Source organism: Typopeltis vanoorti, chromosome 12, assembly GCF_054136105.1.
Source record: "Typopeltis vanoorti isolate ZY-2024b chromosome 12, IOZ_Tvanoo_1.0, whole genome shotgun sequence".
NCBI lineage: Eukaryota > Metazoa > Arthropoda > Arachnida > Uropygi > Thelyphonidae > Typopeltis > Typopeltis vanoorti.
In genome coordinates, this window is record NC_143560.1 from 55,119,390 (window position 1) to 55,133,085 (window position 13,696).

General features: G+C 35.5%; 1 protein-coding gene across 2 annotated transcripts in view; it reads left to right on the top strand.

Moving 5' to 3' along the window:
- The window catches only part of LOC150100800 (amine oxidase [flavin-containing]-like), a 132,788-nt gene that overhangs the window by 24,092 nt on the left and 95,000 nt on the right, over positions 1-13,696 (top strand). For both annotated transcript variants that reach the window (XM_090401527.1, XM_090401528.1), the window contains exons 3-4: positions 5,067-5,204; positions 10,610-10,720. In XM_090401527.1, coding sequence (XP_090257653.1) covers positions 5,067-5,204; positions 10,610-10,720 — 249 coding nt within the window. The remainder of the gene's footprint in view (positions 1-5,066; positions 5,205-10,609; positions 10,721-13,696) is intronic.

Consider the following 13,696-nt stretch of genomic DNA (forward strand, 5'->3'; position numbering starts at 1 on the left):
TTTTACAGGATTGATACTGATGATATTTTTAAGACCAGTGCAGGAAGTGAGAGAACGAGGGACCATCCCTTGAGATTGTGTAAGAGTGTGGTTAACAAGGGTGTTAGGACTAGATTTTTTACTTAGAGGGTTGTGAATGGGTTGAATGCTTTGCCATAGGTAGTTGTGATTGCTTCAACTGTGAATGAATTTAAGGAGAGGTATGACAGGTATTGTGTAAATAATGGTTAGTGTGTCAATGTCGGGTCTCCCGCGATGAGCCTTTTGACTCCATGGAGACACCGTTAAAATAATAATAATAATAATAAAATAATGCCACTTGATTGGTACGTTGATTATCACTTGAAGTATAAAAACAAAAGAGAAATATAACGTACTTCAGTATTATTGTGTTTAAATAATATTTATTTATAGACTGTTTGTCATAAAAACTTCTATCACAAACAAAAGAAATTTATTTTGTTTATAAAAAATGCAGACTATTTCATATGTGCGATTATAAAAGATTTTATTCTTATTATATTTTGATAGTTAAAAAATGCTTTTCTTATGTAAGATAAATTAACACAGATGATTGTGTGCAAATATTTCATGTTTAGATCATGAAATATTTGTTTAAAATGATAGCTTTTACAGGTTGATTGTCCCCTTATACTTTTTGATTGGCATTTGTACACGAGCTGTATTAATAAGCGTTTTTGTGTGAAATACGGCTTTTTTTTACTTGACGATGCAAGCCCTTTGTTAAAATTTCCATAGCTCACCACTGAACACATCCATCATATTAAATTGTTATTAAACTTCTTTTATGTTTTTAATTCTTTCTTTATTACTAATCGTTTTACGTTTCATGTGCTTGTACTGCAAATGTACAATAACAATATATCTATCTATATAAAAATATGAGATAATGTGCCATGTCAAATGTGTACACTGTAAGATGCTAAAAATGTAATATTTGCATTTGATTTTTTCAATATGGGGACCATGAAATATTTAAATTTTTCCAAAGGGGGGTGGGCCCTGACATCCAGAAGTTTGGGAAGCACTGTTCTACATTATATCAAGACTGCATGTTTCTTGGTATTCTTTCTTTCTCTACTTTTAAAAATTAGTGTTCCTAATGCTAACAGAGTAAGTGAAAAAACACTATTCAATTTTTTTTTTTAAATTTGAGAGCTAGTATTCTAAAAAAATAAAAACAAAAGCATTTTGCAAGACTTATGAACACATCAGATTAGCATGTATTCTATATTTAAATTTTAATGTTCTCAGATTTTTTTTTTGTTGTTGTTATCATCCACAGATTACTTTACAGATTAGCCTACAGATTGTAGAATAATTATTTACAAAAATAAATAAATAAATTGTACTGAGCTGTGATTTTACTGGTTATGGCCCACCTGTCATATTTCGCAGTTTTTGTCATTCTTCTCTTGCCTTTTGCATTAATGAGCTGTTTCTGTCCGCAGGACTGTCACTGGCTTGAAGTTGTCTGGTTATAACACCACTCCTGGTATATCCTAAGCACTGCTGTGCATGAAAAGCCTAGAAGAGAAGAGAAAACATTTGCAAGACTGGTACCAATATCTCAAAGTCACTTAGTCACACCATTCTGATGCATCATACATAAAAAAACAAAACTGTCAGATGCCTGACTACCTGATTTATATAGCAAACAGCCACTTGACTTAATGTCTTCAGGAATGGTCTGTTTTCCCAAATGGGGGGTGTGCCCCTAATAAAGTGGCCACTCGCATAGATGGTAATGAGCAGGAAACATTTAAGCAAATTAGTTTGGCAAGTGAGCATTATGGAGGACTGCGACTATTGCAATATAAACTGAGCAGAGGAGGCAGCATACATACTAAGAGAACTGAATTTTTGAACTTCTTGAGAAACAGCTACCTTAGGCAGCATGAGGGAATGCCAGGATCAAGAGTTTTGGACTTGATCATAGCATCAGAGGATCTGATTGTGGTTGAGATGCCATACTTGTCCCAGTTGGTGAGAGTGACCATGGTAGTCCTGGCTTGGAAGATGAATAGGCATGCAGATATCAAGGCAAAAGGAATTTATGTGAGATTACAAGGTCAGTAATCTACAGTGGATAAAAGTATTTGAAGAAAGAGAGGTTGGTAGTGCATCTGAGGTAGTCGAGAAGAAATTTGACAGCAGTTACAGATTGTATACCTCGAGCAAAGATGATAAAGCAGTTTGCAATAGAAATAGATGATCAAAATATGTCTAAAGAAAACCCAAGAAGTTTTTTTCATCAGTTTTCTTCAATCAGTTTTCCTCCTACTGGCTATGTAGCCAGTAGGAGAAAAACTGATTGTTGATGGATTGACTTGCTGGATGGCGATGGTAATCAGATGACCAAGGAAGATGATATAGTCAAGCTATTTAATGATCACTTTATTAGGATGTACCCTCCTGGTAGAGCTGGATTTATTTCTAGAGGGATGAAAGATTAGAAATTAATGAAGAAGATGTATTCCAAATCTGAACACTCTAGATATTAGTAAGATAGAGGGATCAGATAGGATTTTGCCTTGTGTTTTAAGGGAATGTGTTAAGAACCCACATTATTTCAGACATTAAAAATGTATTGTGTTAGGGTTAGGGACCACGAGATGGCGGCACATTTGAGCCGTCTCTCTTCACTGAGTACCGCTTAATTAGTGATAGCCTTGGGCCATCTATCTCTGATTGGTACCAGTGGAGATTGAACTGCCTACTCAGTCTCCAAAAGTTAGATAGGGCTTTTTATTCCCGTATACGGGAATAAAAAGGCGTTAGCTGATTTTTAAAAAATTTATTTTTTGCATGGTCTGGAAACCCTGCTCTAAAGACCAAATACAGAACTTTTTCAAGCCACTTCAGACCTCCAATAAGTGAGATAGTGTTCTCACACCAGGCTGTGGGTTCAAATCTCACCATGGGTGATTGTCTATAGGTGGGAGATGAATTTCATTGCCTGGTTTGATCACTGTCCCACTTATTGGAGGTCTGAAGTGGCTTGAAAAAGTTCTGTATTTGGTCTCTAGAGCAGGGTTTCCAGATCATGCAAAAAATAAATAATATATATATATATATATATATATATATATGGATGGGAGAAACATAACAGAATGGAGGTGTTAAACTATAGACTAGTTAAAATTTTCTGGTTGCTAAGATTTTAGAAAAATTGATAGGATCTTATATACAGAAGTGAGCAGATGAGGACAATATTATGCATGCAAGCTACCATGGATTTGTTAAATGGTGCTTTTTTAGTAATCTGATCTGGTATTATTTTAGACATTGATTATCATTCATGTTAATGTCTAATGGAGAAAACACTAGATATCTAAAACTTTTAGATATCTAGTTGGCTTCTATAATAGAGTAACAAGAGTAGTGGATGAAGATGAGGACATTTTTTGGCATATTTCAAAGACATTTGACAGGGTGCTGCATGACAAGTTGGTATTTAAATTGCAACATAAGGGTTTGGATATCAGGTTAGTGACTTGGATTTGTAGTTGGCTTTCTGATAGATATCAGAGAGTTATATGGGAGAACAGTACTGCAGAGTATGAAGGTTACAAGTGAAGATGGGTTCAGTACTGGGACCTTTACCTCAATCTTTATGAATGATATTGTCACCTGACTACAGGGATATATTCAGTCGAGTTCAGATTATGAAGCTTGGGAGTGTTATTAGTAATAACCCTATTACTAATAACACTCATTAGTGTTATTAGTAATAGGGTTACTAATAACACTAATGAGTTATAGGGTTACTAATAACACCCTATTACTAATAACAATTATTAGTAATAATGCTGATGTTTTGACTCTTCTGTTGAATTAAAAATTTGGAAATACTCACTTGAAGTTATTATCATTATTATTATTACGTGACGCTTCCAAGGACCAATGCTGGCTCGAGGGCATGTGGTGCCCCTAGGCCAGTTTTATCAACGCATTGTAAGACAAGACAGGCATCATCAACTTTTTGGCAAAAAGTGGCAACTTTTTGTACTATTACTGTGCACTGTACTATTACTTCAACTAATACTATTACTTTTTTTTACGATGTTGGTACCCCAAAGCCATTGTGTCCCTAGGCTAGTGCATCTTGTACCTAAGCCTAGAACCGGACCTGCCAAGGACTCATCATGGGAAGGCACTCTACTTGACTCTACTCCACTACACACATTTCATCATCTCCCCTACCACTTTAATTCCCTAACTGCACATAGTGACACTACTACCATCACTACCAACAACAGTATGTTTTGTCTGTAAATTATGTGTGTTCTCATGGCTGATTTGCCTGCATTTTGGAAGAACCAGAGGAAGCAAGGAATCTTAGGGTGATTGCAAATAGAAATTTGAAGTTCAGAGGACATATTGCAAAGGCTATGAAGGCAACCCAGAGAACTGTTACAATATTGAGAAGGTGTTGGCCAGTAAAGGGACATATTGCAAAGGTTATGAAGGCAAACCAGAGAACTGTTACAATATTGAGAAGGTGTTGACCAGTAAAGATAAAAGGGTGGTGATTCCATTGTATAAAGCTCTGATCAGATTATATCTGGATTACTGTGTTTGGATATCTGGTCCTGGATTCGAGAGAGCGCTAAGGTGGATAACAAAAAAATGATATTAGGACTATACAATGTTGGTTATGAGGATAGACTGAAGCCATACAGACTACAGAGTTTGGTAGATAGAAAAATAAAAGGGGGATATGATTGAGTCATTTAAGCTGTTGAGAGGATGTTTACACTAGGATGATTTTTTATATGGTAGAACAAGGGGCCTTTCCTGGAAGTTGGAAAAAGTTGCATTGGCTGAGAGAGTGGTGAAAGTGCAAATGGTGAATGAGAAGAGGTATGATAGTCTTTGTGTTGTCTAAGTTGAGCCTCTGACAATGAGTCTTATAGCTCCATGGAGGTCAGGAATAATAATGATAATAATAATAATAAAAACTATAAATAAAAATAAATTCTCTGATTCCTATAAAAGTGTAATTTATTTCTGATTTTTATTACTTCTATATTTTTCTGCAGAATGACATTGTAGAATGGGTAGATCTTGGAGGATCATATGTAGGCCCTTCCCAGAATCATATTTTACGATTGGCCAAGGAACTAGGAATTAAAACATATAAAGTCTTTTCTGATCTTAATTCCATCCAGTATAGTCAGGTATGACAATGTTAAAATTAATGCATGCTAATTTTTTATGGACAGATTATAATAATTGGCATATTAATCATGCTTAAGAAAATCATTGTTTGTTATTAATTAATGTTACAGTTTTTATTTTATTTTTTTGTTAAGCTTCTTATTTTATCTCACAGGTCAGAGTATCCACCTGCAGACCAGATTAATGATTTTAATTTGGCTGAGAATGTATCAAAAAATGTTTAAAATTAAACATCTATATATCATTTATTAGACACATGCATTCACAAACATATAATACTTTTATTATTGCAAATATTTTGACCAAAAGATGAAGCTAAAACAAAAAAGGTTAATCCTATTTACAGAACTGGACCATATGCTGGGTGCCACCTAGTGAGCGGTTACAGTAAAATAAGATTATAATTAAGTTAAGCCCAAATTTAAAATTAAGTGATTTGGAATAAAATAAAATTAGTTAATGAAATTATACAGCATTATATTAAATTAAATTAAAAAAATTAATTAGAATGGGAGGGGGGGGATGCACTGTTGCTTTTGCCTGCCATTTATGAAGATGAGACTCCCAAATCTTGGCAATAGAGAGGCAGTCAATTCCGATTTAAATTTGGGTGGTGTAGAAGTGTTTCAGCACACTATCTTTAAATAACTGCTCAGACCTAACCCTGCACTGATGTAAAAGGTGAGTATTGGACATCATGCTGGAAGTTTAAAGGAGTATTGACAGCACTAAACAAGTATTGGACCATAGGATATCATGGTCAGTGTCTACTCCATGCTGAACAAGGCCAGATTTTTCAGGTTTATTGTTAATATAAGATTGGAATTCTTGTAGTTATTTTTCAACAGAACATCCCATTTGTCTAAAGTATGAGCAGAGGTACTCACACTAAAGTTGGTAAACAGCAGAGAGAGAGATGGGGGGGGAGAGATGTTTATCTTTCATGAATAGTAACCAAGAGGAGGATTGTTGATAGGGAAAAATGTTGGAACCAAATTGTATATCTTCACTTCTTGTCATTATACTTCCATATCTCCCAGATATAATCAGTACCACTCTGATCAAGGCCATCCCACCTTCACACACATCTTTCTGTCTCTCTTTCCACTCTCCACTTTTGTTTGCCTCTTCTTTACTCATCACTCCCTCATTCTTATGTATTCTGTCACTGTACTCTGCTGTGTCTTTCTCTCTCATCTTGTCCAGCTTTCATTTGTCTTTCTATAGTATGCTTCTCATACTTCCCAGTTTCTCTCTGATCCTTATACACACTGATTTTAGAATAATAATAATTATTATTATGTGACACCTCCAAGGAGTCCTCCAAAGACTCATCGAGGGAGGGCACCTACTCTATAATCACAAACATCCAAGCCAACGGTGGGATTTGAACCTGCAACCTTTTAGCTGGAGAGTAGATATGCTAAACCACTTTGCCAACCAGGCTGGCATTTTATCCTGCCTTTTTTGAATTGTCTCTTTCTTTCATCAAACTCATTCAAATTCATCTTATCTTCCTAAAACTATCCCAATTTCCCTTCATATTCACTTTATAAATTCACAAACTGTACATATTTTGTCTTGCACAAATCCAGCCATCACATTATTCATCATCTCTGCCCTCCTTCTGAACTTATTGTCATATCTGGACACTACAGTAACCACTTTCACAACTGCTGTTGTCCTTTGCCAGTTGCAACAAGTCTCATATCTCTTTCAATACTCACTTTCTCATCTTAGTCATTTCTTTGATGCACGAGTCTTAATATGTAGAAGTTTCAAATTTTCTTATGTCAGTAGATGGTAGAATGATCATGGAAGACTGATCTTAAATGATGTAAATTGTGGCAAGATAATCATTGCAGGATATGGGGGAATTATTTATAGAGTATTTTGTCTATAATGGCTCAGGCAATTTTATGAAAAGCCATAGGAAATAAAAAGTAGCAGACAGAAATGAATTTATGTATTAGATAAGCCTGAGAGGAACATTTTCACTGCTGAGAAAACAGAAACTAACCAAACTTTCCATGCTGGCTTATTTTAAACTTTTCTTTTATAATTTAACCCTGCAGAGGTTGCACTGATCTGACAAGATACATGCAAATTGTTTAATATAAATATTCTTACACATATTCACTGTATAACTTGGATGTCAGTATGGTTTAACAAGTGTTATGTAAAGGTTTGTGATATTTAACAGTAAATTGTATCTGAGAGATACCGCAAACTCCGATGTCAGTATAGTATTGGTTTTTTTTTTCTTTGTTTCTTTGTTCAATAATTTCTAGATTGTAACTGAAAACAAATAAACCATCATGTATTATATTTGCAATGTTTTTTTAAGTTTTATCACATTTTAGCACATATAGTAATGAATGTATCTCCCAGATACATGTGATCTATGCTGCAGTTTTTTCGACCGCGACCTTTGCAGGGTTAAATTAAAAAATAACATTCAAAAGTTTAAGCTATTTGTTTTTAAATGGAGATTAACCAAAATTATGATATTTAAAGATTATGTTTTACTGAAAATTTTACATTCAATATTTATATATACTACACCTTCTGCATCACTTTCATTATCTTTTCAAAATTTAGCCATTATCTATTTTTTTAAAACAGGGGTTACATGCATAAGACAATGCAACATTTGTTGCACGTGTCTACTCTCATTTTTTTTTCAAGTGAAATGTTTAAACATTATTATTATTATTATTATTATTATTTCGGGTGACTCCAGGGAGTCCTTAGACTCATCGAGGGAGGCCCTAAACATCATGTCCACACAACTATACGACATTCTCGCAGTATCTATCATACCTTGCTTGAACTCACTCACTGTCATAGCACCCACAACAAACTCTGGCAGCTTATTCCACTCATTTACCACTCTAAAAGTAAACAATCCAGCTCATACACCCTGCTAACCACACTCTTGCCCGGCTTCCATAGGTGTCCCCTAGTTCTCCCACCATCAGTCCTGATCTCAAAAATATCCTCTGAATTAATCCTATAGAAACCCTTTATCAATTTGAATGTCTCAATCATGTCTCCCCTTTTCCGCCTATCAACTAGTTTCTGCAACCCACAAATCTTCAACCTGTTCTCATATGGTTCATTCCATAGACCTACTATCATCTCAGTCGCTCGCCTATGGATTCTCTCCACCTCCTCCCCATCAAGAAGGAACCAAGGTGACCAAATCTGGGCTCAGTAGTCGAGATGAGGTCTTATCAAGGCTTGGTACAGAGGTACAATAACTTGCTTGTCTCTGCATGGCAAGGCATTTTTCAACAACCAAGTGAGTTGATGAGCTGATTTAGCTACTTTTGCAATGTGCCCCCTAAACTTCATCTCCCTATCCACCAACACTCCCAAGTCCATGGCCTCATCAATCTCCTGGAGTACAGCTCCACCAATGTGTTATACTGCTGCTAATCTTTTCACTCCAAAATGCATAACCTTACATTTTGTCACATTAAACTGACATCCATTCTCCTTAGCCCAGAACTCCAATCTATCCAAGTCATCCTGCAAGATTTTGACATCTTCGGCATTCATTATCGCTCAACCTAACTTTGCATCCTCAGCAAACAAATGAACTGTTCCTCTTAGATCCTTCCCTATATCGTTAATGAACAGATTAAACAGCAGTGGTCCAAGAACAGAAACATGGCAATACCTAGGGTTTTTTTTTGTTGTTGTTGTTGTTGTTGGATGGATTGCTCACCAGGTGATGCACATCTCATTTTAATGGTTGCTCTTGGTATTTGGAAGTTTTGAAAAATTTCTTTTATTGAGAGTCAGCTAGATGAAATCTGTAAATATTATGTTTTTTCTTTTTTTTTTTACTTTGTACAGTGTCTGAGAATTTAGAAATGTTATGTGAAGAAGGTGTAAAAAAAACTTTCTGTATTACTACAAGGCCATATGCAAACATTCAGCAGAACTACTCATCATGTCTGACCTGGCAACTGCTCCTATATATTCTTATTATATTCTGTTACACAGTGGAGCTTCATTATTGGCTTAATCTGTTTCTCTTTCCTAATGATGATTTCATGCAATATTCATGACTTGAGGCCAGTATTTGCACTTCCTTCTATTTTTATTTTTCTTGGAAAGACACTGACTGTGATACATCATCATCGGGAGAGTTCTTCTGCTGTGTGCACCAGTACAAATATTTTTCTCCAGCAGATGTAAACAGAGAAGTGCATGAGTTGAACTGAATTATATTCATAGTAGATATCACATGTGCTTACAAAATTCAAATGTGTTTAAAAGTTGTTCTGGTGGAAATGTTTTAATGTAGAAATACTCAAACACTCCAAAATAATTTTGCATAGCAAGGATGCTTTTAAAGTGCTTTAGATAACTCAAGCTAGACAGTGAAAAGATAAATAAGACAGCAGACTTTAAAAGTTTTCCCACTTGGTTATATTGTGAATTAAAGATGCCAAGAAATTATATTCTTAGTTTAATCCATTATCCAAGTGTAAGCAAGCAAAGTTTGTGCATGAAGTAACTTCATGCATGAATGAAAAGCAATACATGGACAAAGACAATTACCCAGTGGCATCCATATGAAGGAAGATGAATGCCTGGATGACCAGAGAAAAGATGGAAGGATGACCTAGTACAGATGGTTGGAGAATGTTGGCATTCAGAAGCTTTCAACAAAGAAAGATGAAACAAATGGGGAAGCCTAAAACCATAAATGGTTATAAAAAGGGCTAGGAAAGAGAATGATATGTCAGTTTGATAGTAATTAAGGAAAGTATAAAATAAGGATGAATAAACAATTAGTGGATTATTGATACGAGAGCAGCTGTCTGATAGATGTCAAACAGTTTTGTGTGTGTGTGTGCGTGTGTGCACACGTGCGTGCATGTGTGTGTGTTAAAGAGAGCAGTGTCCTAAAGCTTATTCATAATTTCTCCTTCTGGAAAGGTTCCAGAAGGTGTGTGCACATGCATTTAACTCTATTTAATATCATTGAACATATTTAATTATATTCTCATGCATAAAGTAAACTTACATCATGTCCTTAATTGCCTCAGTATAATTCTAATCAATCCCAGTCAAAGAATGGAAGGACAGAAAAAAAACAAGAGGCTATCTCTGAAAGTTCTATAAAAATGTGATAAGGAGACTAAGAATTAGATAGTTGTGAGCAGAGTGTATGGCTGATATAGCTAAGTTCAGAGACAGTAAAGGAGCTTCAGGTGTGATATGATAAATGTTCTAGTTGTGGGTCTAGTGAGTTCATAACTACATGGAAGCCTGTTTTATGATGATAATAATATTTTAAAAAGATGATTGTTATTAAGTCTCTAAAGATTAATAATATTATTAAATTATTAGATAATAAAGTTTATCCTTTATTTTAATTCACTAGGGAAAACGTTTTGTGTACAATAGTCAGTGGGCTAAGTTTGGAATTTGGAGCCCTCTAGGATGGTTTGATATAAATTTTGTCATGAATAAAATGGAGAATATGATGGATATGGTGAGTTTGTAGTATTTTATTCTTAATGCCAAATTTTAACTGCTCTCTTAAATTTGGTTCTAATTTAAGAGAGCAGTTATCATTTATGTAACTGCTGTCAGAATTACATTTTTGCTATCTTGAATTAAGTTTAAATGGTGTATTATTTTGATAAAAAGTTTGCTGTACATTTTCAATCTTCTCTTGTATTGATAAAACCATTTACTATCATTCTTTGTCTCTTTCTTAATCTTATTTTTATTATATGGTATTACTATAATTATTACATGATATCTCCGTAGAGTAACCTCCAATGATGAGTTCTTGGAGGAGTACTCCATGAACTCATCATTCAGTCCACTGCAACACTGCACAATCCACTGTCTTCATTATATTATCTACCACTCACTGCATAGTATTTTATTTGTTAATTGCATGTATCTGGCTGACTTGCCTGTATGTGGTATGCAAAACCTGAGTTTCTGGGAGAAAACCCCCTACTATCTCCATAAAGGATTAGCGAATTCGCCTTCAACTTGAAAAGGTTCATATAAATATTCCTCTTATCATGATGAGAATTTGAGGGTTTTATTTTTTTATCAAAATGCATATATCCCTGTATCATTCTTCCAACTGTACTATAGAGGCAGTTATTAAATTGTTAATTTCTCTAGTCATTTACTAACCTTTCCATGGCATTTATCCAAAGGAGGGTAAGCACAAAGATCTGATCCTTACTGATTGATAATGACAGAATCCATACTGACAATCATTTATTGAGATGTTTCCAGATAGCATAGAAGTTGACTGTCAGTGACCTTTTTTCCATTACTTTAGAAAGAATTGAAGTGAGAAAACTCGATAAGTTAGTTATATAGATAGATTTGAACTGGATATCAGTTTGGTTATATAGATTTTTCACCCTTCTTAGGAATGGGTTGAATTCGACTAATTTTTAAACTTCAGGAGAGATAGGAGAGAACAGTGGCCTAGTGGCTGTGTGCTTTGCAACCATATGCCTGGGGAAGTAGTGTCCTAGATTCGATTCCCGTCAATGATGTGAGGAGCTTAAGAATCTTCCTCAGCCATATCCGAGTTAGCCAGTCTTGGGTGTGGACAGTAGGGTTTTTCTCCCCAGTTTATCTGGGGTTTTTCATCCTGCCAGCAGGCAAACTAGCCCCGTGAACACACGCTTCGACAGACATGGGATACTACTGGGAGTAAGGAGCAACCAACTTATTCCATGGGATTATCGGTTATGGAAGCTTATGCAGTAAAATGTGTAGGCTTGTGCGAAAGCATAACATATGATGATCATTATCATAGCAGAATTCATATAGGTTTTGTTATGCTTCATATATCATCAGCATAAAATCATATAGCATTGTGAGTCAAGTAAACTACTAAATAGAAGTTCTCTTTGTTATTTGACTGGTCCACCTGGTGAAAGAAATTATTCACTTTATTATTAGCTGGATCACAGTGCCTCAACTGATCGGAGTTACTAATAATTAGAAATATAACTGACACTAAATATTAAGGATATCAAGAAATTATATACTTGGTTTAGTCCTTTATTCAAGTTTAAGCAAACAAAGTTTGTGCCTGAAGTATTTTCAGGACTGCGGCAACTCGTGTATAGAAACTGATGACTTCACATTACTTGCCTTAATAAATTTAGTTTAATCCTTTATCCAAGTGTAAGCAAACAAAGTTTGCACCTGAAAATATCTTCAGGATTGGGGTAAGGTAGTGTAACACCAGGAAACTCTGAGCAAAGGTGGACTAAGCTCTCATCACTCCTTGTCTCAGTATCTCCCATAATGCAAAGCACATGTATACTTGTGCAGACATGTATACTGCTATGCATTAAGGGAAAGGCCGCTACCCAGACCGGTTTCAACCTTTATTGAGGTGTATTTAAGTAAAGACTTCTCTAAAAATTATTAGACGATTCCCGAAAGATTGCCCAACTCAGCGTTGTTCCACTCAGTGACAGGCCCACCCTGTCACCGAGAAGAACTTCTCAGTGTTGGCTCTACCCAGTGGCAGGCTCACCCCACCAGAGCCATATAATCTCAGCAGTGGCCCTACTCAGAGACAGGGAAAAACCTATCCCAAGCAGAGCCTCTCGTATGTCTTGTCAGTGGGAGGCAGACCCAACTGTGGAAATACTAAAGCAGAAGCAATAGGAGAGGTCATATTTACCTATAGGAGTTGCCAACAGGTGTACCACCTTATTATTGAATTACTCTGGATTTAGAGAAAGATGTTGGAAGTTTATTTTTCACTTGGTTAGACTATAATAAATTTAGTTTAATCCTTTATCCAAGTGTAAGCAAACAAAGTTTGCACCTGAAAATATCTTCAGGACTGGGGTAAGGTAGTGTAACACCAGGCATCTCCGAGCAAAGGTGGACCGAGCATTCATGACTACATTTAGCAAGTAATATGCATTTTATCAGTATGTTTTATGGTGGAAAAGGGATTGGAATTGCATTGAATATGATGAGAAAGGAAGAGGAGAGGTCAGCAGCTCACGAATGCAAAGTATTTCAAAATTTAGTAGCTTGATATTACTAAATGAAGCTACTGGAGTTGTGTGGTATATCAAAGTGTAGTATTGCAAAGGAGCTAGTAGTGCCCTAATGTGGAAGAAAGGGTAATCTCATTACACAGAGGTAAGGAATAGAAATCAGCCTAGTTTTTTCTCGTAGACAGGCTTATACGTTGGTTATGCATTATTAAAACACTTAAGGAATAGAACAAAGTAGTTAAGAATATAAATTAAATTAAACTTTAATAAATATTTTCCGATATTTCGGCAATGTCACATTGCCATTTTCTAAAGGAACTTACAAAAAAGTTACGTGCACGTAGGCACTACAACACAGAAACTGGGAATGAAAAGATGAAGCTATTGTTCTCCTAACAGTCCTGATGATGCCCTCTAGTGGGCTAAGTAGGTGTTCTTGGCCGTTCTTGGCAGTTTCTGTG